This window comes from Apus apus, chromosome Z (genome assembly GCF_020740795.1).
Source record: "Apus apus isolate bApuApu2 chromosome Z, bApuApu2.pri.cur, whole genome shotgun sequence".
In the NCBI taxonomy this organism is placed as follows: domain Eukaryota; kingdom Metazoa; phylum Chordata; class Aves; order Apodiformes; family Apodidae; genus Apus; species Apus apus.
This window is the reverse complement of record NC_067312.1, coordinates 21,101,319-21,125,295: the sequence shown is the minus strand read 5'-3', so window position 1 is coordinate 21,125,295 and position 23,977 is coordinate 21,101,319. Positions and strand designations below refer to the sequence as shown.

The 23,977-nt window shown below is 40.4% G+C and overlaps 2 protein-coding genes across 8 annotated transcripts in view; one reads left to right on the top strand and one right to left on the bottom strand.

Annotated features, from left to right (window-relative positions):
* Positions 1-7,377, bottom strand: part of NDUFAF2 (NADH:ubiquinone oxidoreductase complex assembly factor 2) — a 65,211-nt gene extending 57,834 nt beyond the window's left edge. The window contains exon 1 of the mRNA XM_051641952.1: positions 7,208-7,377. Coding sequence (XP_051497912.1) covers positions 7,208-7,334 — 127 coding nt within the window. The 5' untranslated portion in view covers positions 7,335-7,377. The remainder of the gene's footprint in view (positions 1-7,207) is intronic.
* A 139-nt stretch (positions 7,378-7,516) lies between these two features.
* The window catches only part of ERCC8 (ERCC excision repair 8, CSA ubiquitin ligase complex subunit), a 29,748-nt gene continuing 13,287 nt past the window's right edge, over positions 7,517-23,977 (top strand). For 4 of the 7 annotated variants that reach the window (XR_007891771.1, XR_007891769.1, XR_007891770.1 and 1 more), the window contains exons 1-8: positions 7,517-7,622; positions 9,521-9,616; positions 9,762-9,863; positions 14,048-14,171; positions 15,692-15,773; positions 16,303-16,371; positions 18,484-18,550; positions 21,324-21,427. Coding sequence is in view for 4 of the 7 variants with exons in the window: in XM_051641947.1 (XP_051497907.1) it covers positions 7,546-7,622; positions 9,521-9,616; positions 9,762-9,863; positions 14,048-14,171; positions 15,692-15,773; positions 16,303-16,371; positions 18,484-18,550; positions 21,324-21,427 (721 nt within the window). In the remaining 3 variants the exon portion in view is untranslated. The other 3 variants (XM_051641948.1, XM_051641950.1, XM_051641949.1) reach the window with 3 other exon arrangements.

The following is a 23,977-nucleotide window of genomic DNA, read 5'->3' as shown; positions in this document are numbered from 1 at the left end:
CAGTTTCATAAGCTCTATTTCTGGGACAGGTGTCCTTCTCCTGCTACCATAAACCTGCAACTGGCTCACCTGTGCTAACTTACAGTGGAATAACGCAGCATTGAGTCACACCACTTTGCAATATACAGGTAGGAATATCATGACAGCACAGGTACATTACAGTAATTTTAACTTTTAGAAGAGACACACCTAATGAAACACTTGGCTAACAACCATGAAAAGGGCTGCTATTCTGAACGCAGCAGCCAGCAGCTGTTTAAGTCAGCAAGGCTAACAAAATCAAGCAAGATTTTTCCAGCTATTAAAAACACATTTGTCCAACACTGTACTGTTTCTTTCTCCATATACAGTAAAAAGAAAGTCATTAACACAAGGAAATTAAAAAATAAATACATCCTTACTATCAAACAGATTTCAGAAAAAAACAAAATCATTTCACCCCACACACACACCTCTACTGAAAGAATCAAAACAGGTTCTCAATCCAAAACCACAACAATTAAAAGAAACAAATGTACAGCATATAAAACTTAATACTGGCAGGCTAAATCAAATGAGATTAGCATTTCAGTTAAATATCAATGCACATATTCAAGATTAAACCTGGCCATAGCAGCAGATAGAATGCAAGTTACTGCACGACCATATGATTACTTACTGCTATTCCTGGTTTTACAGTCAGCAAGAATAACATACCATGCCTGTTGCCAATTCAATTCTGGCAGCTGAAGGGAAAACATCACTGCACCCAAACACTGTTTTTTCAAATAATAATGCTTTTATAACCTACACTGAGGCCTTCGCAGTGTAATTGCTTTGCTGCATAATGTATCACCCAGACTGAAAAGCTATTTTGTCATTCCAGAATTACTGCACTAGAAGCTGGCAGATTGCATTCCAAATTTTATTTCTGTATAAACATACATACACACAATTATTTCAGAGCTAGGTTTCTCTGTTAGTTATTCTCACCCAAAGGAACATACAATGAGCTGTCAATAGGCACTGTTTCTGAAACTACATTGCCACCACCTGGACAAACCTGTAACTGCCAGCTATTACTGGATTTGAGGGCATGCATCTGGACAATAAATCCGTATGCAAAACCCCCACTTTCTCAATACACTTATTTCTGAAACAACTACGTATTTTACAATTTGGTTACATATTCACTAACCAAGAGTAAAATTCTATTTCCTTAGTATATTAAAATTAGACATGTAAAACTGAGTTTATTAGCTTGCCACCATCACTTGAAAAACTAGCTTGCAAAACTTTTCTTTCCATGTTTACCAATATTCTGTAGAATTATCTGCGACACTTTATTATCACTTTATAAATGCTTCATACAATCAGAATTTGTTTCTATTATTCAGACTTCATTCCTGTAAGAATGGTAACATTCAGAGACAAACAAAAGCAACAGCTCTAACCTCAGAAGATAAGCTTTAGAGGCAATGTGTTCCTTCCACTCTACCCTATTCAATATAAAGCATTAAAGGAATGATTCACTCTAGGCTTCAACATAAAACTGTGTTTTACAGCAACTTTTTAAAAATAGAAAAAATGACATTCTACTCCACACTTGTGCTGCACAGGTAGGCAAAATGTCGTTATTTAAAACAGAAAACAAGCAGCTACAAAAACAATAACAAAGGATTCCTTTATCTCAACAGAATTGTTGAGATGTTTTTCTAACATCCATTAAAAATATGTATCTATTTCTACTTAAGTCTGGATTCACTAAAATTTAGGACATCTTGTGTTTCCTGTAATTGAGCAATGAGCACCTTTTCCTTACACACATTCTTCATTATTTATACATTTCTGCTTTGTGGAGAAAAAGAATCCACAAGATAGAGGTATTTTATGTAAACCTGAGTGGGCATTTCACATGAACAAAAGGTTTCTCACAGAAGTCCATGCTTACACTCAATTGTAATCAAGAAAATTTACATCTGAAACTTGGTCATGCCACTTTTGTTTGAGATGATATCTACAAGAATACAGAGAAATATGTTTAGCTTGCCAGTTTTCTTCTTAAAAGCTGGTATCATCACAAGTTCAGGCCACATATAACCCGTAACACAAAGTTTTTGCAACATAAAAAAAACCTGTGGATACAGAAAGCTCTGGGTTTTTTCTAGCTGCTCTTGGTAGGCTGCAGCTTCAGACCAAGTCAGACCTAAGTCTGCTGTTTTCCCCAAGGGGAACTTTACAACTTGAGTCATGCTTTCAGCGCTGATAGATCATCTTTTAAAGAAACCACATTCTTGTTGATCTATTGTTCTTATAAAAGTCTGCAAATGCTGGCATTCACAGAGCACCCTTTTAAACTCTTAATCATTGCAACAGATGACAGTACAGACAAAGATGCTGAAAAAGTTTAAATATAAATTGCCCATTAATCAGCCTTCAGAAAAGATGAAAAATACATACTAAATCTTAAATATTTAGTGCCTCTTTCCTTCCTGTATTTAACATAATGGTTACAAAGAGTCTTTATAAATTATTTTCAATGGAAAATGGAATCAGCTATTGCTTGTAAAATATATTGTGTTGTAATAAATGCACAAACAGTATGAGGAATTTGTTTTGTAATTAAAAATATATGAATCTTTTTTAGTATCACTCTGTGTTCTGCAGCAAAACCAATTCACCATTTAGCAAAGCTATGGTAATACCCTGATAGCATGTTATAGAATGAGAAAAATAAAGCATTGATAAATCTAGTCTGTTTAGTGAAATACTTGTCCGAGATACTGAAATGAGCCATCAGTCACCACTACTCAACAGCCTATTCCCATCTTCTGTCACACCCAGTTTTGGGCCTGGCAACTGAGGAGTCATCTTAGAGTTAATGAGTTATGCTTGGACCCATCCTGACAAGCATGGTGCAGTTATACTGGCTAATCACTGTCACCAGTTAAAGGTAATCTTGTAAATAATACCACTTGCAGAATGTAATTTAATACGGACTCATCTTTTTTTCCCAAGTGAGTCTGCCTCACCATAATGCAGAAGGTTTTACTTGACTTGGCAGATAATCGTTTCTTCCAACTTGAAAAAAAGAGTCCCTAATAAAGGTTACACAGTGTACCTTCTGTCCCACCACGTCTTAACTCATTATCTCTTTCTAGCAATTAGTTTGTCAACCAAATCTACTAAATTCTTATTCTAACAGACTAAGGATTTATATTGTGTTCACTTTCTCTCTTTTCAAGAGAGAAATGCAACCAGACACAAACAGCTCAGTTCTACATTTCCTCTCTATACCGCCAATCCTTTCTATATTCACAGCAGAACTACAATCCTTTTGCAAACTCCATTTTTTTGCCATTACTCGTTAGACCTTTTTAAAATAAGGCAAAACACCTGTTAATATCAGCATCTTTCACGTCACTGGCAGCAATTACGGCTGTATTTTCATCAGTGACCTGGATGAGGGAACAGAGTGTGCCCTCAGCAAGTTTGCTGATGACACTAAACTGGGAGGACTGGCTGACACAGCAGAAGGCTGTGCTGCCATTCAGAGAGACCTGGACAGGCTGGAGAGTTGGGCAGGGAGAAACTTGATGAATTTCAACAAGGGCAAGTGCAGAGTCTTGCATCTGGGGAAGAACAGCCCCATGTACCAGTACAGGTTGGGGGCTGACTTGCTGGAGAGCAGTGTAGGAGAAAGGGACCTGGGGGTCCTGGTGGACAGGAGGATGACCATGACCATCTATGTGCCCTTGTGGCTAAGAAGGCCAATGGCATCCTGGGGTGTATTAGAAAGGGTGTGGGTAGTAGGTTAAGAGAGGTTCTCCTCCCCCTCTATTCTGCATTGGTGAGGCCACATCTGGAATATTGTGTCCAGTTCTGGGCCCTTCAGTTCAAGGAGAGGGTGCTGCTTGAAAGAGTCCAGTACAGAGCCACAAAGATGATGAAGGGAGTGGAACATCTCCCTTATGAGGAAAGGCTGAGGGAGCTGGGTCTCTTTAGCTTGGAGGAGAGGACACTGAGGGGCAACCTCGTCAACGTTTATAAATTCGTTAAAGGTGAGTGTCAGGAGGATGGAGTCAGGCTTTTTTCAGTGATGTCCAGTGATAGGACAAGGGGCAATGGGTGCAAACTGGAACACAGGAGGTTCCATGTAAATATCAGAAAAACCTTATTTTCTGTGAGAGTGATAGAGCACTGGAACAGGCTGCCCAGAGAGGCTGTGGAGTCTCCTTGTCTGGAGACATTCAAAACCCACCTGGACGCGTTCCTGTGTGATGTGCTCTAGGTGATCCTGCTCTGGCAGGGGGGGTTGGACTAGATGATCTTTCAAGGTCTCTTCCAACCCCTAAGATTTTGCAATTACCGCATACTGATTTGGATCTCAAAGTAGTTTCTGTGTGCACAACTTGCTTTTTTTAAGAACACCTCACTTACAAAACATTTAAAAAATTAATAGGGTCCTAGGTGCAAAGGTGAAGGCCACACCTGCAGCATTTACCTAACAATTTTTTACCTTTTTGAGAACTTCAAACTACATGTACTGCAGACATTCAGTCCTGGTAATCATACTAAATTTAACCTAAAGTAAACTGAATAACATGATGAAGTTGTGAGGAAACTCAACATCAACTATTCAGATCAACTGATCTGCTCCTACCATTCCTTACTAATGTATACAAGGTCCCATGGTCCAAGAACCTCCTAGACACTGGACTCAGTGTAGGAGAGAGCAATTCACAAATGATGGGAACCAAACATTAATTCTTTGCACCATAGGCTCCACACATTTCTACTCAAAACCCTTGTCATGGACTAGGCAGGGTAGGCAAAAAGAAAGCCATCAGCCAGCTTTTCCTTGAAGCACAAGAAGTTATAGATACTACCTGCACTGTCCATTCACCCCTCTTCCTGAAAGCAGGATGTCCCTGCTGGTCTGAAAGCCCGGCCCCAGTTTGGGTTCCTGACAGACCTACCATGGCTGGGACACAAAAGAGAATCCAGCACCTGTCTGTTCTACACTCTTTCTGCAAGACCTTATTTGTTCAAGTACAGTACAAAGATAAAGCGCATTAGGCCTGGCACAGTGCTGGGGTCCATCAGTCCTCCCCAAATCGAAAGGCCAGTATACCATGATGTAAACACATTGCAGTGACCTTGTAGTGGAACACATACACAACAGCCGAATATCTCTAGAATTTCCTCTACAATTCATCTTCTTTCCAGTGCTGTTCCCATCCTGCATGGGTTTCTATATTGCTAGCATATAGGGTAAGGTATAAATAATATATACTGCAAGTTATCTAATGTACAACAAATAATTCTCTCAAACACTTAAAAAGCAAGCACTGTTTCAAAATGGCTATCCTCCACACTATAAAATTCCTAACTTATTTAAAAACTGAAATTCAGAAATCTTCTGCCATATGCACATTTTATTTTCCACAGACTAAAATAAATTTCCTTTTCCAAACCATATCTTCAAACTTCTTCATGAATAACCTTATACTATCTCATTCTCTACATTCCAGTTGTAGCTTACAATTAACTTACTGAAAAGCCAGCAGCAGAGAGAAAAAAAAAACAGGGGGAAGAGGTCTCTACCTTCTGGCAGCAGGAAAACATGGCATCTGTGCAACACGGTGGGTGTGCAATTTTCAACAGATCAAGACAAAGACAGTAAGATAAGTGAAAGGAAGACAGAGGAAAATCAAGTAACAGATGAGTACTGATAACTCAGTAGACCTGCACTGTGTCATCTGTATGACTAAAATAAACTTAATGTGCAAGAGTCTTAAGATTTATAGAAGTGCTGTTCTCACTTGCACCAGCCAGGGTTGGAACTGCTGAGCATTTAAAGGCCAGGCCTCCCTGCTCAAAATAAAATCAGTGCAACTTTAACCTCTGAAGTGTTACACTCAGTACTCCCACAGTTCACCTGAAAAAAACTGGGAAACAATCATGATGTGTTCTTAGATACAACTATATCAATTTCTTACTTAAAAAGCCTCTCGCAATGTGCTTGGGCTGAGTTCAATAGCTATGTTCCAGCTTCCCTGCCATCTTACTGGCACTACACCTATAATTAAGTTTTGTACAAAGAGAACAGTCTTAAATTTCCAAAAAAAGGGCTTTCAGTGTCAAAGGCAGGCCAGCATAAATTCAAATATCAACTAAAAGATTATTTCTGATAAAACAAGTCATTCTTACTGCTAAGTAAGAACTGACACTGCAATAATCACATGCAAGAATTTTTTTGTACAACCCTCAAAGGCACCATGAACCTTAACAGTGAGCAGACCAAAAGCTGAAAGCAAGATGCAGAAATCCTTGGTGTTACACTGTCCCATTAACCCAGGGGAAAAACACGCTGCTGACAAACGGGTGTGCAGATCAGCTTCCCAATCAGCTTCCCAAACACTCGTCTGAGCAGACCTGCCTTAAGTCAAAGCCAGTTGTTTATTAAGTTGCACAGCAGAACAGGTCAAGGGAACTGCTCTGAAGGCAAAGTAACTCCGGACAACGTTACACGTTTGTGCAGGGAAGGTGTGTGCCCTTCCCTTTAGGAAGGTTCCTGACTGGGGTGGACTGCACAGCCTGAGAGTTCCTGCCTCTCCTTGCACTGCGAAGAGTATCAAGCAGAAAGTCTCCCCAGCCTGGAGGTGCTCTAGCTGATGTAGCGGTACAAAACGCACAGCAAGGAGAGAAACAGGCCTCTTCGGGGAGAGGAAACAGGAACGTGTGTTATCGCAGCGCGTGCACTGGGAAACCTTCGGGGGAGCCGCGCTCGGTGCATCGCACAGAGCAGCGCAGGATCAGCGCAGCAGCTGCCGGGAACCACGCGGGGACACGCTGCAAGAGCACCCGGGCACACACCGAGAAAACTACTTCTCCTCAGAAGTGCCGCGATCGAACGCACAGGAACGCATCCAAACACAGGCGCAGAAGAGCTGTGAACTACCAAGACGAGCCACGCTGTCGATGCTGCCCCCTCAGCCGCGCAGGGCGATGCCCGCGCTGCCTGGAGGCCCTTCCAGGCGCTAACGCGCCGCGGCCGCCGGTGCCGAGGCTCGGAACGGGCCCGGCCCGCCCGCTCAGCCCCCGCCCTGCCTGCCCGCACGGCTCGCCCGGGGCGCCGCGGGGCCCGCACCCCCCGCCACGGCCCCCGGGGACCTCGCCCCGCCCCGCCCCGCCCCGCACGGACCCCGCAGCCCCCCCCGGCTACCTGCGCGGGTCTCGTGCTTGGGCACGCGGTAGTACTTGTTGCCGAACTGGTCGGTGCCCACCAGCTCCTTGGCGGGACCCAGCAGCCGCGCCCGCAGTGCCTGCAGCGCCCGCCAGGGCCGGCTCATCCCGCCGCCGCCGCCGCCCCCGGGGCCGCCGCCAACCGGCCCCGCCCCGGAACGCGCCCCGGAGCCGCGGGGCCGCCCCGGCTCCTCCCGCCGGGGCCCGCATGGCAGCAACGCCGCTCGCCATTGGCGGAGGCCGGCCTGCCCCCCGCCAATCCCCGCCGGCCCTGGCCCAAGATGGCGGGGCAGCGCGGCGGGGCCTGGCGGCGCCGCCATGCTGGGCTTCATCTCGGCTCGCCAGGCCGGGCTCGACGACCCAGTGCGGCTGCGCCGGGCGGAGGCCACCCGCAGGTAGCGGGGCCGGGGGGCAGCGCCCGGTGTTCGCCCTGCCTCGGGCTGGAGCTCCCCGCGGGACGCCTGGTGGCTGCGCGGCCCGGCTGCCGGGGCGGGCTGAGCCGCGGCGTCCTGCGAGGCTGAGCGAGTGGGCACGGGGCTAGAAGCCGTACCGCGGCGTTACTGCCCTCCCTGGCCTGCACCGCTCAGCAGGTGCTAGGTATTCTGCCTGGTGAAGAAGCAGCGCGTAGGCGATGCTGGTGCGCTGGCGGCAGCCCGCCTGGAGCTGCCGGGGCTCGGGCTGTCGGGGTGCGGCAGCATCAGGCGCGGAGGCTTTGTGAGGTCCCCAACAGCTTTTGTGGAAAGCGGCGACTGCAGAGAGAGGCTTATTGAACTCCTGAAAGGTTATAATGTGACAGCGCACGTTCAGTGATTTGGATGAAGGGACAGAGTGTGTCCTCAGCGAGTCTGATACCAAACTGGGAGGGGTGGCTGGCACTCCAGAGGCCTGTGCTGCCGTTCAGCTTGACCTGGACAGGCTGGGGAGTCGGGCAGAGAAGAACCTCACGAGGTTCAGTAAGAGCGAGTGTAGGGTCCTGCACCTGGGAAGAAAGAACCCCAAGCACCAATATAGGTTAGGGGTGGGTCTGCTGGAAAGTAGTTTGGAGGAGAAGGATCTGGGAGTCCTGACAGCTCCTTTCTGTGTGCATAAGAGAAGTGTTTTCTGTGCCCTCAGCACTCACGTAGGAACCAGTGTTAAGAATGGAAGCACAGTGAGCAGAATTTATGTTATGTGGATGACTGTCTACCTAATATTTCACTTCCTAAACATTGTAATTTTGGCTTCAAAAAGAAAGAATCTGTAGTCTTCAGTAGACTGTATTTACAACTACATTTTAAAGTCGTATGTTTTTAAGAATTTCCCAAGGGGGTTTATTGCTTCGCCAAAACTCCATCTTGAGCTCAAAAGTTTTAAACTAGGTGCCTTGTATATGTTAAGATTCTTGTTGGTAAATTCTTCTGTATTTCACATTTTTTTAAAAGAGCTTAAATGACTTGCTGCTTCTAAAGCATGCCTACAGACATGCTGTTGAGGGGCTGCCTGTAGGGTCAGCCTAAGCTTCTCCCATCAAGTTTGTTGCCACTCAAGCTGAAGCTGAGTAGGGGCACTCAGCCTTTCAACTTTTCGGTTGTCTACTTAATTACGTGTTTGTTGATAGTGGTTTTTACAAAATAGTGCTGTAGGAAGCACTGACCAATCTTGCAAAGCTAATTTTACATCAGGTAGTATGGTTTAAGGAAGTAGAATTTAAATTTTTTTGTGCTTTGAATTACTTTTGTAATTTGAATATGCAGACTACTAGTAAGTACTACAAGTTGCTAACTGCAGCTCAGAACAAGTTGTGGAGGCTTCATCATGTGGTTATCATAGTTTTATCTTCATGTTACAGAAAAACACACATTGTTTCCTTAAATGAAACACTGTAATTTGCTAAACTGAATTAATCTGTCCACTAGGTGTCTGTAGTTCCCAGTAGGATGAAAGTAATTGTTGCCACTACTTTCTTTTGCTCAGTGTTTTCAAATGACATTCCTTTTTTTGTTTCATATGTGCAACCCCAAATACAGTTTTACTCCTTCTTGGAGCCTATTTTGCATGTATTTTTCTCTATTGCCTTCCAGACAACATAAGAAATAGTTTTTCTGCCAATTTCATGTTTGTTTGTTTTTCCAGCCATGTATCATGCCTCAAGTCTAGTTTTGTAAAAAAACAGGGATGAGTTTAATACATTGAGGAAGTATGAAGCTACCTTTTGAACTATTCAGTGCTACATAGTAACATTCTACAATTATGTTTTTATGTCTGTGGTTTTGTTTGTTGGTTTTGTTTTGTTTTCTTGTTTTGTTGTTTTAAGGGTTCTAAGTTTGGAATTAAATAAGGATAGAGATGTGGAAAGAATACATGGCAGTGGTGTCAACACCCTTGATATTGAACCAGTTGAAGGAAGATAGTAAGTATATACTTTCATTGGAAAAATTGTGCTTGAGAACTTCACTCTGTTATGGCTCTATGGATTTATTTTCTTGCTGAACACTCAATTATATTGAGCATACTGAGATCACCAGTGTTGAAACTTGTGTGCTTTATGCTTTCAGCATGTTATCCGGTGGGTCAGATGGTGTTATCGTACTTTATGACCTTGAAAACTTGAGCAGAAAACCAAATTACACATGTAAAGCTCTTTGTTCTGTGGGAAGGTAGGTACTCAAAAAATCTCTTTTAACAGTTCATATTGATATCTATTAAGTGACTAGCATAAAAAACACAACTTAATGTTTGTTCTTATTGCTAGGATAAAAAGACTGTAGACAATAGTGCCAGAAATCTTTGAAGGTTAGCATGATGCATTTTGGCTTTTGGCATGCAAAAAGAAAGCAAGAAACTTTGTGAGAATTAAGCAGCAGGACCTAATTGTTTTTTCTTTATTTCTCTACTGTAACAGTTACCATATATGTATAGTGACTCTCTGATATTGTTTGAGTAGATCTATGGCAGTTCCAAAGTTAAAATGCAAGGTGGTAATTGTGCTCATGTGGAAACTGTACTGGAAATGTACTCATATGAGTACTATAGTAGAGAGGCTTTGTATTGCTGTAGAACCCACAAAAAAGTTAGTCATGTGAGTTTTCCTATTGTTTCACATTGAAATTTTCTGTCTCTGTGCTAGTAACTATGAGAAAGTAATTTTTGAACAGTTGTAGAGGTACTCTCTGGATCCCTCAAATGCATATATTATGTGATTCTTCAAATAATTATGTGTTTAAGCAGTAGGAGAATTGTCTTTGCTCCCAGCTTTACTAATAGCTATTTTAAGTGTTGTCCAGGTACAGAAGTAATTAATACAGAACTACTGAAGAATATGTTTGCATGAAGACAGATATGTTACTGACAAAAATGGAACATATTTTTCTGAAGAGCAGAGTAGTATAATGCTTTATGTAATCTATATAAAGACTCAAATCCTTTTTTCAGTTGTCAGGCTTTCCATGCAGGCAGTATAAATTTGTCCATTATAGGCATCAAGTCTTCTAGCGAAAGCAAGAAGTTTTTCCTTGTGTTTATGTAGTAAGGTTATCTAGCAGGTTAGGACTTTATCTGGGGCTCATAATAAGATAAAATATACTGTGTAAAAGATTAGTAGCTACATTTTCCCCTTAATCTTTTCCAGTCTTCAAACTGTTCAAGGACTAAAGGCTTCATGAGTAAGATCAAAAGAACATAGTAGATTTGTAGCAATGAGAGGCCTAAATGGTATATTGGACCATAAGAAGGAAAAAGGGTAATAGAACATGCAGCAAAACAGATGGGTAGGAACTACAAGCAAGCTACATTTGGTAAATGTTGGTGACTGGGACTTCTTGAACAAAATCAATTAAAATTGTAATTAACAAGTAATGACTGTACATCCCCCAGTCTCAAAACTGAAATTAATTCTAAAACAGATCCAGCAAACTGAAGAAATACATGCTGAGAAGACACAGCATGAAAACTGGGAAATCTGTGCTAAAATCATGCTGTTGTTAACTTCAGTTAGGTCAGTAAGTATTTCCATACTTGAAAATTGTTTATGAGCACATTGAGTTGGTAGTTTGTTTCCTGACTAGCTGTTTTAGTTCTTGTCAGTAAAGTAAAGGCATAAATTGTACTAGTGGAATCTGATTTTGTGTGACACAATGTTCTAAAACATAGGACTACTATTGTTATCACTTTAAGTAACCATGGTAGGTTTTTTGCCTAAATTATTTATTTCCAGTATTCATGTAGCTTCCTAGTATGTTTTAAAACATACTGTAGCTAGTTAGCCACAACTGTAGCTTCAGACCTTGGACTATTATTCATGCAGGATTCCTGACATGATAAATGACACTTCCTGTGTATCTTGCTCCTATCCTTGAAGATGATAATGTCACATTCAAAAGTCGGCCTGTGTTCCGAGTTTACGGGGCACAGTGCATCACTCGTCTCAGCAGTTGTTTAAACAACAGGCTCTTGGTAGAGGTCTGTTGGAGCTGTTTCTGAGTAAAATCTGAAGTGTGCCTGCTGAGGGTCCAGTAGTTCAGTATACCAGAGGAGATAATTTCTGATGGTGAGCTGTGGTATACCCGTGTTTCTCCTCTAAAATGTAGAACCACTGTTGCAAAAAACAAGAACTTCCCTTGTTCTACTGAGAGTCAGCACACACAACTTTAGGTGGTTTCGTATTATCCATGCTGTCACTATGGCAAAACCTGGCACTTGAGAGTAACCAAACTACCAGCTTCTAGATAATATATAGTTGATGCTTGTGTGTAAGATAGCCTAATCAAAACCTGTCCAGGAAGAATGAATGGCAGGGACCATATTATGCATATAATTCTATATTTTTCTTTGGCAGAAATGGTTGGGATATTCTGAATAATAGGGGAAATACTGTATATAAAGTGAGAACAACACACAGCCCTGAGACAGGAAGTCAGACTGAGTGGCATGTGTCTTCTGCTAAGCCTAACCAGATGAAAGGTGATTCCTGAAGGGCTACCTGAGAATTTTTAGATCATTCCTCTGCCCTCTGGAATGTGGGAGAATTGATTGCTCTGAGTACTGAACACAGTCCAGTGTTGTGCACTGTACATTTATTGTACATTTATTTCAGTTAGTTCCTTGAGTTTAGATTTTTCTGTGCAGTGCACACAAATGCCTCTGCAGGATTAAATTCATGCTGAGTCGTGCTTTATTTCCTGGCACTGCTGACACTGGAGATTTTTGCCTTGACCCCTCTATAGAGTAAGTGCCCAAAATCTGTTGGTTTTTAGCATGGTGGCAAAGTAACAGGCTGTTCTAGTGTATGCTTGAGAGATAAGCAATGCAGGAGTTATTCAACTAAGCTCAACGGTTGTACAGTAGATCACACCTGGTGTAGCCAGTGCTGGCTTTTGTGTTTTCTAGCAGCTTAAGTAAGCAGGAAGTTTTATTAGCTTAGATGTAATGCCAGTTCTATACAGAAGATCTGCATTTGTTTGCACAATGATAGGCCTGCAATAGGTGTTGCTTTGAAGGCCAGGACTCTTGAGAGAGCAATTCAAAGAGCTGGGTGAAGAAATCTTGTGAGCCCTTCAGTAGCTGCGGATGGAGCCAGCTGTGCTGTTTTAGCATGTGTGCTACCTCTGCATGGGATGGAGATAATTTTCATCATAATAGCTTTTATGCTGCTGTGTATGGGATTTGTGACCAGCCTGTAGGACAAACTGATGGTTTAGCTATTGCTGAACAGTGCTTGCATAGTATCAAGGTGTTCTCTGTTCACTCTGCCCCCTCAGTAAGTAGTCTGGGTCTGGAGAAGAGGCTGGGAGGGAACACAGCTGGGGACACCTGACTTGAGTTGACTGAAGGGATATTGATACTCCATACCATCCAATGTCATGTGCAGCAATAAAACCGGGGCTGCCATTTCTCATGGTCTGGCTTAGCATCCATCAGCCTGTGGTGAGGGATTGCTTTTGCAATGGGTTTTTTGTTTTCTTTTACTTATTAAAATGTCTTTACCTCAACCCACAAGTTTTTTCACCTTTAAAGGATTCTCTCCAACCCACTGCAGTGGCTGTGGGGGTGCTTAGGTCCCTAGGGTTAGCCTGCAACAGCATGGCAATTCTGAGTCTGGAAGCATAGTTTTGAGCCCTTAAGTTGGATCCGGGTGGATCCAGCTCAGATAGGAGTGACCTAGCAGTTATGTGAAAAGACCTGTATTGTTTAGAGCCTGATCAGTTGAATCATAACCTGGAGCTGTCAAGATTGACTCTGGTGTCCATTCTTCCCACCACTGTTAATGTGTCATTAATTATATTACATTACTGTGCGTGGCTTCTTCCTCTTTCATTTCTGAATGCAAAAATAATGAACTCAGTCCACTGCTATCTGGTGACTTCAGTATATATGAATTTCCAAAAACTCTGTAGTTGTAGATATTAAACTGATAATAATTGGGGTTTTTTTAATGTATATGTGATTGTATTTTTCAGTGGATCCATTACTAAGGCAGTGGGATTTCACAGGAATAAATGGTTTGTAGTGTTAGGCCCTCACTTTAAACATTAGATCTCTAGACATTATAATGTAAAAGTTTCAAAACACATAAGTGTCTTTTATTGCTCAGGCCGTCTTAACTTGAGATATGCTACAGATACTGTGTTTTAAAAAGGTAAACAAATTGTTTTTTTGAAATGTGGGCTCATTGAAGTAGTTAGCATTGGTTGATTGAAACCTGAGGCACCAAAGCAACTAGTTCATCTTGAAAACTGCAGTACAAATTAGGAAAAAAAAAGTTTATTTTCAACTTGCCATCAAGTAACAAGACAATTTTGATTGTCAAAGCTCTAACCAACTGGAATATTTCCCTTGATTTTAGGAGCCATCCTGATGTACACAAATTCAGTGTGGAGACAGTTCAGTGGTATCCTCATGACACTGGCATGTTTACATCAAGCTCATTTGACAAAACCTTGAAAATATGGGATACAAATACTTTACAAGTAAGATAGAATTTCTATAGCTTGCAGGCTTGTTTGTATACATGTTAGTCATTCTGCATCTGCAGTTAACCCAGAACTAAACAGGACCAAGCATCCAGAAGGATGAAAACCAGCTCATTGTTAGAATTATGGGTACAGCAGCAGAGTGGCATAGTTCTGGCATTCACGCATACCTTGGTGTGTACCTGTCTGTTTCTGATGTCCTGAGTGTCTAAACTGCACGATCACCTGGAAGCCTTAGGGGTTCTTTTCTACTTTTGTTGCAAACAAGAATATAGCTGGTTGAATTGATGCTGTGTAAATTCATCCACCAAGAATTGGTCTGAAGCTCATTCTTGGAGACTGTTGAGTGCAATGATAGTGTGCACTTGGACTAATTATCTTTAATAACTAAGGCCTAAATACTGCTTTTGAAGGACTTGCAGTCTTGGCATTCAGGATCACTAGGTGCAAAATTATGCTGTCATGAGCACTATAGACACCATTTCTAAAAATTGGTGGAGGATGAGGAAAATAATCAATACTTCATTAAAGTAAACAGTTTGTATAGGATTTTAGGCTGCTTTGAATCCTTAATCTAATTGTTGAACTATGAATTCTGGATAGCAGTTTATCCTGTTCCCAGTGTGCATGTATTAATGGATTGATACTGATGCTACTTATGTTGTTTCATGCACCGTGAAATAATTTGTTTTAAAACAAGAGGTCTATCATCCTGGGGACACAATAAAGAGTAAATTTTTACCGCTTTGTGAAATATGAATCTGTGTTTGCAGTTATTAAAGCTTCTCATAAACACGAAGTTCGATTCACTTTCCAGGTAGTTCTGTGAGAATTACTTAGAAGACACAGTGGTTATGTGAAGATTTTTGACCGGTTCTGCCACCAAATGGTGTAGTTGAAAACACAGACAACTGAGTTCTAAGTTGTTGAGGGCTGTTTTTAAAATATGATGTTTTAGAATGACACGAAAAAGGTTATTGTGCCCAAAAGTAATTTTACTGATTATTAAAGCAAGTGTGGTATTTCAGTTATTTTAAACAGTTATAAGGTAGCTAATAATTTTGTATGGTTTGGGGGTTTTCTGAGGAATTAAAGATAGTATGTGGTGTTTGTGAATGACAAGGTGCTTCTAAATGTTGTCTAAGTGCCTCTTTCTTGTTTTCTTCTGTCTCTGTATTATGACCTTCCTGTTTGCTGTTTTTTCTTGCTACTATTTTAATTTTTCATACTTCTGAAATAATTTCAGTTCATGCTTCTGATTAGCCAGGGGTTTTTTCTCTTTTCTTTGGGTCATCTCTGAGCTCTGGAAAAGTTGTTCTGGTGTTGGAAACAGACTTCCTTACTTAGCAATACTTGTGTGATCTGGTTTCTGACCTGGAGAGTTATTGTTACTATGTAAATAGTGATATTTTTATTGGTCTCATTTGTAGCAATTACTTGAAAAATATTTAATAGTGATGATTTATGTTCTGATAACATACCAGGCTCTGTGATTAATTCAATCTTTTTATTATCAGCCTGCAGATGTATTTCACTTTGAAGGAACAGTCTATAGCCATCATATGTCTCCAGTTGCTACAAAGCATTGTTTAATAGCAGGTATGTATGTTTTTTTAAGAAATGCTCTATGTATCTTCAGGTTATACTAAAAAGAAAGTAATACTCAATAGGGCTTTTTTCCCTTCCCTGTTTTATTTCTAAATAATTTTAGGATAATCAGTTTACTTTTTGTTACAGAAGTTAGCATTTAAGTGTTATATCCAAACATAGCAAACTGTGTAAATAGGAGTGTGCACATTGCTTACATGTACACAATTTAACTATATTTACAAAAAAAAAAGTATTTAAGGAGAAGATAATTTTACTTTTAAATTCTATTTTTTTTTTTTTTTAAGTTTCTTGAGTACTGTTCTGTTCACTCCCAGTTTCTATGTTTTGTTTAACACTTTTAATCCAAGCAAATTTACTATATAATAATCTGTTAATAAAATGCATTGCTCTGGCTGAATGAACTGTTACACAGCTAACATTTTCCTTCTGTTTCTTTGTCACTGCTAAGATTTTTTTCTGGTTGTTCTGTCAGATACTGGGGTGGATTTTTTAGCTGTCTTTGTTTCTGTTGTTACAGTTGGTACCAGAAGCCCCAAAGTACAGCTTTGTGACTTGAAGTCTGGATCCTGTTCTCACATTCTCCAGGGTACTTTTTAGTTTGAAACATAAGTGTTAAACAATAACTACTTTGAGTAAAATCAGTCCTTTAAAGAAACACTGTATACAATGTAGTCTTTATAAGTAACATGACTAATTTATTTGTTGCAATTGTGAAAGTTACACAGTGGCACAAGGTTCTTCTGGTTGGTAGCCTAGGGCTAATGAATTGGAAAACACAAATATTAATTAATGAACAGTTACTGCAGCTGTTAGGGCATTTGCATGACCTAATAAATAGTGATTACTGTTTATTATATGGTGAAGTGTAGGCATTGGTTTTGTTTTAATGGAAATTCAATGTGGGATGCTGCTTTATAAAAAATAAAATAAAATGCAAAAAACCCAAACAAAACAAGAAGAACAAAAAAAACCAATGCCAAAACAAAACAAAAAACCAAACAACTTTTTTATTTTTAATAAAATATCTTGTGATATCCCATCGGCAGGTGGTATCTAATAGTTTACATTTACCTGATTCAGTGAACATAGGGGTTTATTGTTGCATAATCCATTACTTTTTTGCACTTAATGACAATTTACCCTTAATGTCTCTTTTCTAATGTTTACTTTTTGGAATATGAGCATATATGTACATGCTCAAGTGAAGGCAGTTACAAGGTAAATCTTCACACTTCAAACCAGTAGGGCAAGAGTTAGATCTGATCTAGAAACTGTAGGGAAGTGTTAGCTCAGACCCTCTGTTTCTTTACTGGCCAGCTTTAAAAGCAGCCTACATGCTTTTGTGTGATGCAGATCTTAAGCTGGTAAATCCTGCTGGACTGAGTCAGCCACAATGGGCATCTCAATGTTCTGTTTCTAGAATGGAGAGTACAAGAGAATACACACACAGAAATAGTTCTCTAGATAATTGGTTTGGTTTCAGCAGGGCTTCTGAATTTTGACAGAAGAGTTACTGCTTTTCAGGCACAGACAAGTTGTGTCTTCATTCACAACCTAGTATGGTTAACTCAAGTGCAGTATCAGAGGAAGAAGTGCAAGCAGGTTGTGTCCTCCGCTAAACATAACCTAATAATTTTTTATGGAACTTTGAAGCACTCAGTAGTGTATTTAAAAGAAATATAAGTATTTTCACATAGGCTGACTCTAGCAGCTGAAATGGAGCTTAGTGCTTGGCTGTAGTTTACTTAATGTATCCAAATAAATGTGTGTGCCCCATGCCTTCCAAGTATATCCTGTATTACCTGTGTTGTGGAGATTTTTTCTATTATCCTGGACATCAGAGAGCTTTAATTACTTCAGGTAATGGAAAACCGACTACTAGAAGGTGTACCAGAAACAAGGTGATTCACGTAGCTCTAAACTGCATTAGCAAAATTAACTTTGTTTTTCACCAACATGTTTCTGTTATTACATGAAGTGTGATTGCAGTCTTTCCATTTAGGACACTTACACTTCCTGTATTATCTGTATTTGTCCAACATTTTTTCAAGTATGTGTTTATGTGTGTATATATATATATATGTGTATATATATATATATATTTGTCTTACTTGCTACTAAGCTGCATGGCATTGCTAAGAACACATTTTTCTTAATATCTTAGTATTTCAGACCTAATTAGAGGAAAAATATTACAAGTTCAGGACAAGAGTATTTGAGGATAAGCTTAATACATTTGAGGATAAGCTTTTAACCTTAAGGTAAATATACTTTTTATTAAACATTTTTAAAGGGCTTGAAGAAAAACTAATGGAAAATTCTTTCTTCATGTGAGAATACCAGTGCTAAGACAAAACAGTATTTAAGCAGTATTTAAGCTGAACTCAGCAGCTGTGACTGCACTAGAATGTGTTTTGCAGAGGTAAAACCATCTTTATTATCCAAAGTTATATACATGTAATATGCCATGTATCAATTTCAGCTCATTGCAGTCCCACTCAAGCAAGAGGAGGAAGTACAAGTAAACTCTAGACCGAAATAATATATTTTCACAAAATTCGAATTCCTATTACAATTCAGATTATTGTTTTGGATTGTTGAGAACTTAGTATTTACATTTACTATTAGTTATATATACATACATTGTTGTATAAATATTTTTTAGAAAATCATATAAGCTTTTTAATGTAATTTTTAGGTCACAGGCAAGAAGTACTGGCAGTGTCTTGGTCCCCACGTCATGAGTACATTTTGGCAACGGCAAGGTAGAGATTTTGCTGGACTGCTATATACACTAAAAATGTCAGATGCTAAAATTTAAAATGTGCTTCTCTTTTTTTACAATTCAAGTGTATTTTTAAAGATAAACTTCATAACTAACCTCTTCACACTTTTGTCAGTCTTGCCTAGAAAAACTGTACTTTAAATCTCTCTGGGCTTTAGCTTTCCTAACCTGATCCCTGGCTGCTTGGACAACTTCTTTGTGCTCCTCTCAGGCTACCCATCCTTGCTCTCATCCTTTGTAAACTTTCTCTTTACATGTAAGTGTCTCCAAGTGTTCCTTGTCCATCCATGAAGGTCTCCTGGCATCCTTGTGTGACTTCGTCTATGTTGGGACACATAGCTCCTAGGTTTGGAGGAAGATATGCTTGGACATTGACCAGCTTTCTTGGGCTCCTCTCCCCTCCAGGCCTTTATCCCATGGTACCCTTCCAAGCAGATCCCTGACAAGGTCAAAGTCTGCTCTCCTGAAGTCTGGGGTAGTGAGCTTTCCTGCTCACAAGCAGTCTCCTACTTGTCACCCTAAGAATCCTGAATTCTACCATTTTGTGGTCACTGCAGCCAGGGCTGGCCTTAAGCTTCATGCCCATCAACCCATCCTTGTTGGTGAGAAAAAGATCCATTGTAGTGCCTTTTCTCTCAGTTCCTCCACCACTCAGAGAAGGTGGCATTCCAAGAACTTCCTGTATTTCTTATGTCCTGCTGTGTTGTCTGTCCAACAGATACTGGGGTGTTTGAAATCCACCATGAGGGGCTTGTGAATACGAAGCTGCTCCTATCTGCCTATAGAGGGCCTCACCAACTCAGTCTTCCTGGTTGGGTGGTCTGTAGCAAACTCCCATTATGGTAGCACTTGCCCTGTCTTCCCTTTAACCCTGAACCATAAGCTCTGTCAGCTTCTCCTCCATCCCCAGGTAGAGCTCCCTGGACACCTGATGGTCTCTGATGTATAGAGTGAGACCGCCTCCTCTTCTTCCCTGCTTGTCCTTTCTAAAGAGCCTGTATCCATCCATTCCCATGATCCAGTTGTGTGAGTCATCCCACCACCTCTCAGTGATGCCAGTAACTTCATAGCCCTGCAGGCATGCTCACGTCTCTGACTTCTCTTGCTTGTTCCCCATGCTGAGTGTGTTTGCATAGAGACATTTAAGCTGGGCCCCCGTTGAAGCTGCCTTACTGCCGGGGGTCATGTTCTTCTGCATTTCGGGTGTTCTCCTGCTGGCCTGTGGTCCTTCTGGAGGCCTAGGGCATCTGTTACTGGCACTGGCCTCAAAGTGGTGGTAGTGGGATGGATTGAGCATCCCTTCCCTCGTAACTCTAGTTTAAAGCCCTCTATAGAGCTAGAAAATGTTAACCAATAGAAGTTCCATCTTCAAAAATGGGCAACTGACAACTGTAGGTTTTTATTCTAAAAAAAAGGCATAAAGCTTCCTTATTATTTTTCAATGAACTGCTCACAGTTTGTTACTCACTTCACGGTTAGTTTAAACCTCAGTGATATCTGTATTCACAGTCTTAGAATATTTTTTTGCAGCAAAGTGATGTGTTGTCAGCATATTCAGTTGGAATATTACTTGGAGTTTAACAGAATCAATCTAATCAAACCATTGGCTTTATCAAATATAGAACAGATAAGAAATAAAAGCTGGGTTTGCTTTGGTCAGTTGATATAATATATATATTCCTAATGTTAATGCACTGATTTAACTTGAGAACACACAGGAAAAGCATGTAGTACTTCATTAAAAGACTACTTATCTATGAAGCAGTTTGATTTGGTATATTTTCCAAACATAGATCAAAGCAGTTGCTTTTGTTTAGCTGAGATGAAAAGTGTTTTATGTTTTGGTGGGGTTTTTTCTCCAAAAGAACGGTTAAGGTGTTGGGAATTATCCAGTTTCAGTAGATACATCTACACTGGTGACTTAGTGCATGGGAGTGGTCTTTACTATGAATTTACCTCCTAAATATTCCTGGGAGTCTTGTGGTGCACACAGAAGTATAGTACTGGAATACTCAAACCAAGCTACATGTCAAGGTGCCATTCAAAGTGCACTGCCTGCAGTTTTGCAGTCTAAGTGTTATACCTAGTACCAACATTACCATAGCTTTTGTTGCTGGCAGAGACACAGTGTGACCAAAGCATGCACATGCAACCTGTGAACCAGAATCAATCACAGCAACCTGAATCTTGTTCTTTCCGTTCTTGTGCCACCATGGTAATGTAGACAAAGACAGTGAGTTCCTACAGAACAAGTTCTGGGTGTTTCTCTGCCATAGCACTGCATGACAACAGAGTGTAAAGACCTATCCAGCCTAAGTGTATGTAGCCAACCTGCATACCAGTCATACTGTAGATCTGTGCTAGCAAGAGCCTGAGTACCAAGGCAACAATTACAGACAATGCTGGAGACTGTAGCTGCAGTTTAATCAGCAGAAGAATTAGCATGGTTATTTGTGGTCTGTGCATGTGTGCAAGGGTGCTATATTGTAGACAAAAAGGCAAATGTATTGTAGACAAAGAATCACTCTTATGAGCCTGTACAGTACCAGCTATATTTATTAATACATACAAATTAATGTTGGAAGTCTGCCTTAAAAATCTGTTCACAAAGTTCTTTTGGCTTGAGTGTGATTGCATGGTAAGTCGTTCAAAATAGTTGCTAGACCAGGGTGTGTCAGCTCAGTGGAGTAAAGACAGTTATCAAACCAGGGTGCACACAGTTTCTCTAAGGTATGCAATTCTGTTTTTCTTAGTGCTGACAGTAGAGTAAAACTATGGGATGTGAGGAGAGCATCTGGATGTCTGACTACACTTGATCAGCACAATGGAGAAAAGTCCAAAGCATCTTCTGAGGCAGGTAATACAGAATATAACATGGTAACCCATGTGTAATTATAAGCATTCTTGTATTTCAAAAATGTGTTGAACACAAAGACTGGCAAGGAGTGTAGTGATAATCCAGTTGCTACCTATGCATAACACAGGGCACTGAATTTTATTTAGTTACCTCTGTTAAAGACGCAGTGTTTGTGATTGGGGATCTTGTTTTGAGATTATCTTGGCAACAGCATTGTATCTGTTCTAAACATTTTTTCCCCTAACCCAGGAAATTTTACCATCTATTTTATGGGCACAAGAATTATTCCTGTTGTAGATTAGGTTTCATAGAAACAGTATTCGCTTCATACTTCATAAGCTGTTCCAGTAGTTAATGATCCTCCTTTGAAAACAAAGACAACATGAACAAAACCCTCAAAAGCACATCCCTTTTCCTATTTAGATTAGTCTTGCTTCCAAATCTATCCTCTAGGATATTTTCTCATATGTGGTGCTGTAAGATCAATTATTCCTTTTATACTGCATAAAGTGCACAACAGAGTATAAATTTCATATTATGTTTAAGTTTACAGTAAGCTAGATTGCACTTGTTTCAGTGCAGTCAAATGTGTTAATAATGCCTTGTAGCAATTGCTATTAGCTTTAACATTTTTATCTATCTTCAGGTCATGTTTCCATACCTAAAAAAAACAACAAACCAAACCCAGTTAAATTAAAAGAAAGCTTCTGAACTTTCAGTTATAGCTAATGAATTCTGGTCAGATATTTAATTTTGGCAGGCCAAAAAAGTACTTGGAACAGATGCTGCTCTGAGGTAGAAATAGATAGTATTTGGAATTAACTCAAAAGTAGAAGCTGTATCTTGGCTCTCGACAAAGGGATTTGCTTAGCATAAATCATAGTGAATAAAGTTACAAGTCAATCAGACTTATTATGTGCAACTAAAGTTGCAAGTAGCAAAATACATGCAAATCCCTATAAAGTCAAACTTACTCTGCAAAATGTACACTTAGAGATTATGAAGTAGCAATAAATATCTTTTTCAGTAACCATGCACTCTGCTGTGTAAATTGTAATGTGATAATACAAATGCTTGGTTTTGTCAATTTTAAATTAAATTGAAATTTAATAAATTACTGAGATGAAAATGCTATAAAGAAATCTAAGACTTATGAAAAAAGAGAAGTTTGGACAAATTTTCTTTCATGAAAGATTTGTAACTCCCAAGATAATTAGTGCCATTTTATACATTCCTTTAAATAACATGTTGTTTTGCTCAAACACAACAACTTTCTTTACAACTTGATTTCTCTGGAAGATTCCAGATGATTTTTTGATAATCATATGGCAATCAGATAGGCTAGGATATTAAATATATTGAAATATAGCTGAACTAAACCAAATGCAGCTGACTATTTTTTTTCTAAAATCTTTGAAAAACAGGTAACACAGAGACACTGTCTATTTTTCAGTGAGTTAATTTATGGCCACCATAATTAGGTTTGCTGTGGTAACACTGAGTTCGATTGTAGCTACTTTAACATACCTAAGAATGTGTGGTATTGCAGGGTGAACTCAATGGAATTAATTTATAATACTTTATAAACAATATAGAATAGAATATTAAATTGGAAAGGACCTACAACGATCACCTAGTCCAACTGCCTGACAAGTTAAGGCCTGACCAAAAGTTTCAGTCATGTTATTAAGGGTATTGTCCAAATGTCCTTTAAACACTAACAGGCTTGGGGCATCAGCCACCTCTCTAAGAACCCTGTTCCAGGGTTTGATGACCCTCTTGGTAAAGAACTGTTTCCTAATGTCTAGTCTGAACCTCCCCTGGTGCAGCTTTGAACAATTTCCACATATCCTATTGCTGGATACCACTGAGAAGAGCTCAGCATCTCCCTCTCCACTTCCCCTTCTGAGGAAGATGTGGAGAGCAATGAGGTCACACCTCAGCCACCTTCTCTTCAAACTAGAGAAACCCAGAGTCCTCAGCCACTCCTCACAGGACATGCCTTCAAGCCCTTTCACCAGTTTTGCTGGCCTTCTCTGGATGCATTCAAGGACTTTCACATTCTTCTTAAATGGTGGGGCCCAGAGCTGCACACAGTGCTCAAGGTGAGGTGACACCAGCCCTAAATACAGCAGGATCACCACCTCTTTTGCCTGGCTGGTCACGCTGTGTTTGATGCTCCCCAGGATGCAGTTTGCCCTCCTGGCTGCCAGGGCACATGGCTGGCTCAGACTGAGCTGCTGCCAACCAGCACCCCACATCGCTTTCTGCAGGGCTGCTCTCCAGCCACTGCTCTTCCAGTTTATACTTTGTCCTAGGTGCAGAATATAAGTTATTACATTTCATCCCATTCATCATTGACTGATGCTGCAGTCTATCTAAATCCCTGTACAAGACCTAAAAAGACTCAACAGTCCCTCCCAGTTTGGTATCATCAGCAGACTTGTTAATGGTGCGTTCAACTCCTGCACCCAGATTGCTGATAGATTATTGAACAGCACTGGCCCTAGAACTGAACCCCGAAGAACACCACTCGTGGCTGGTTCCCAG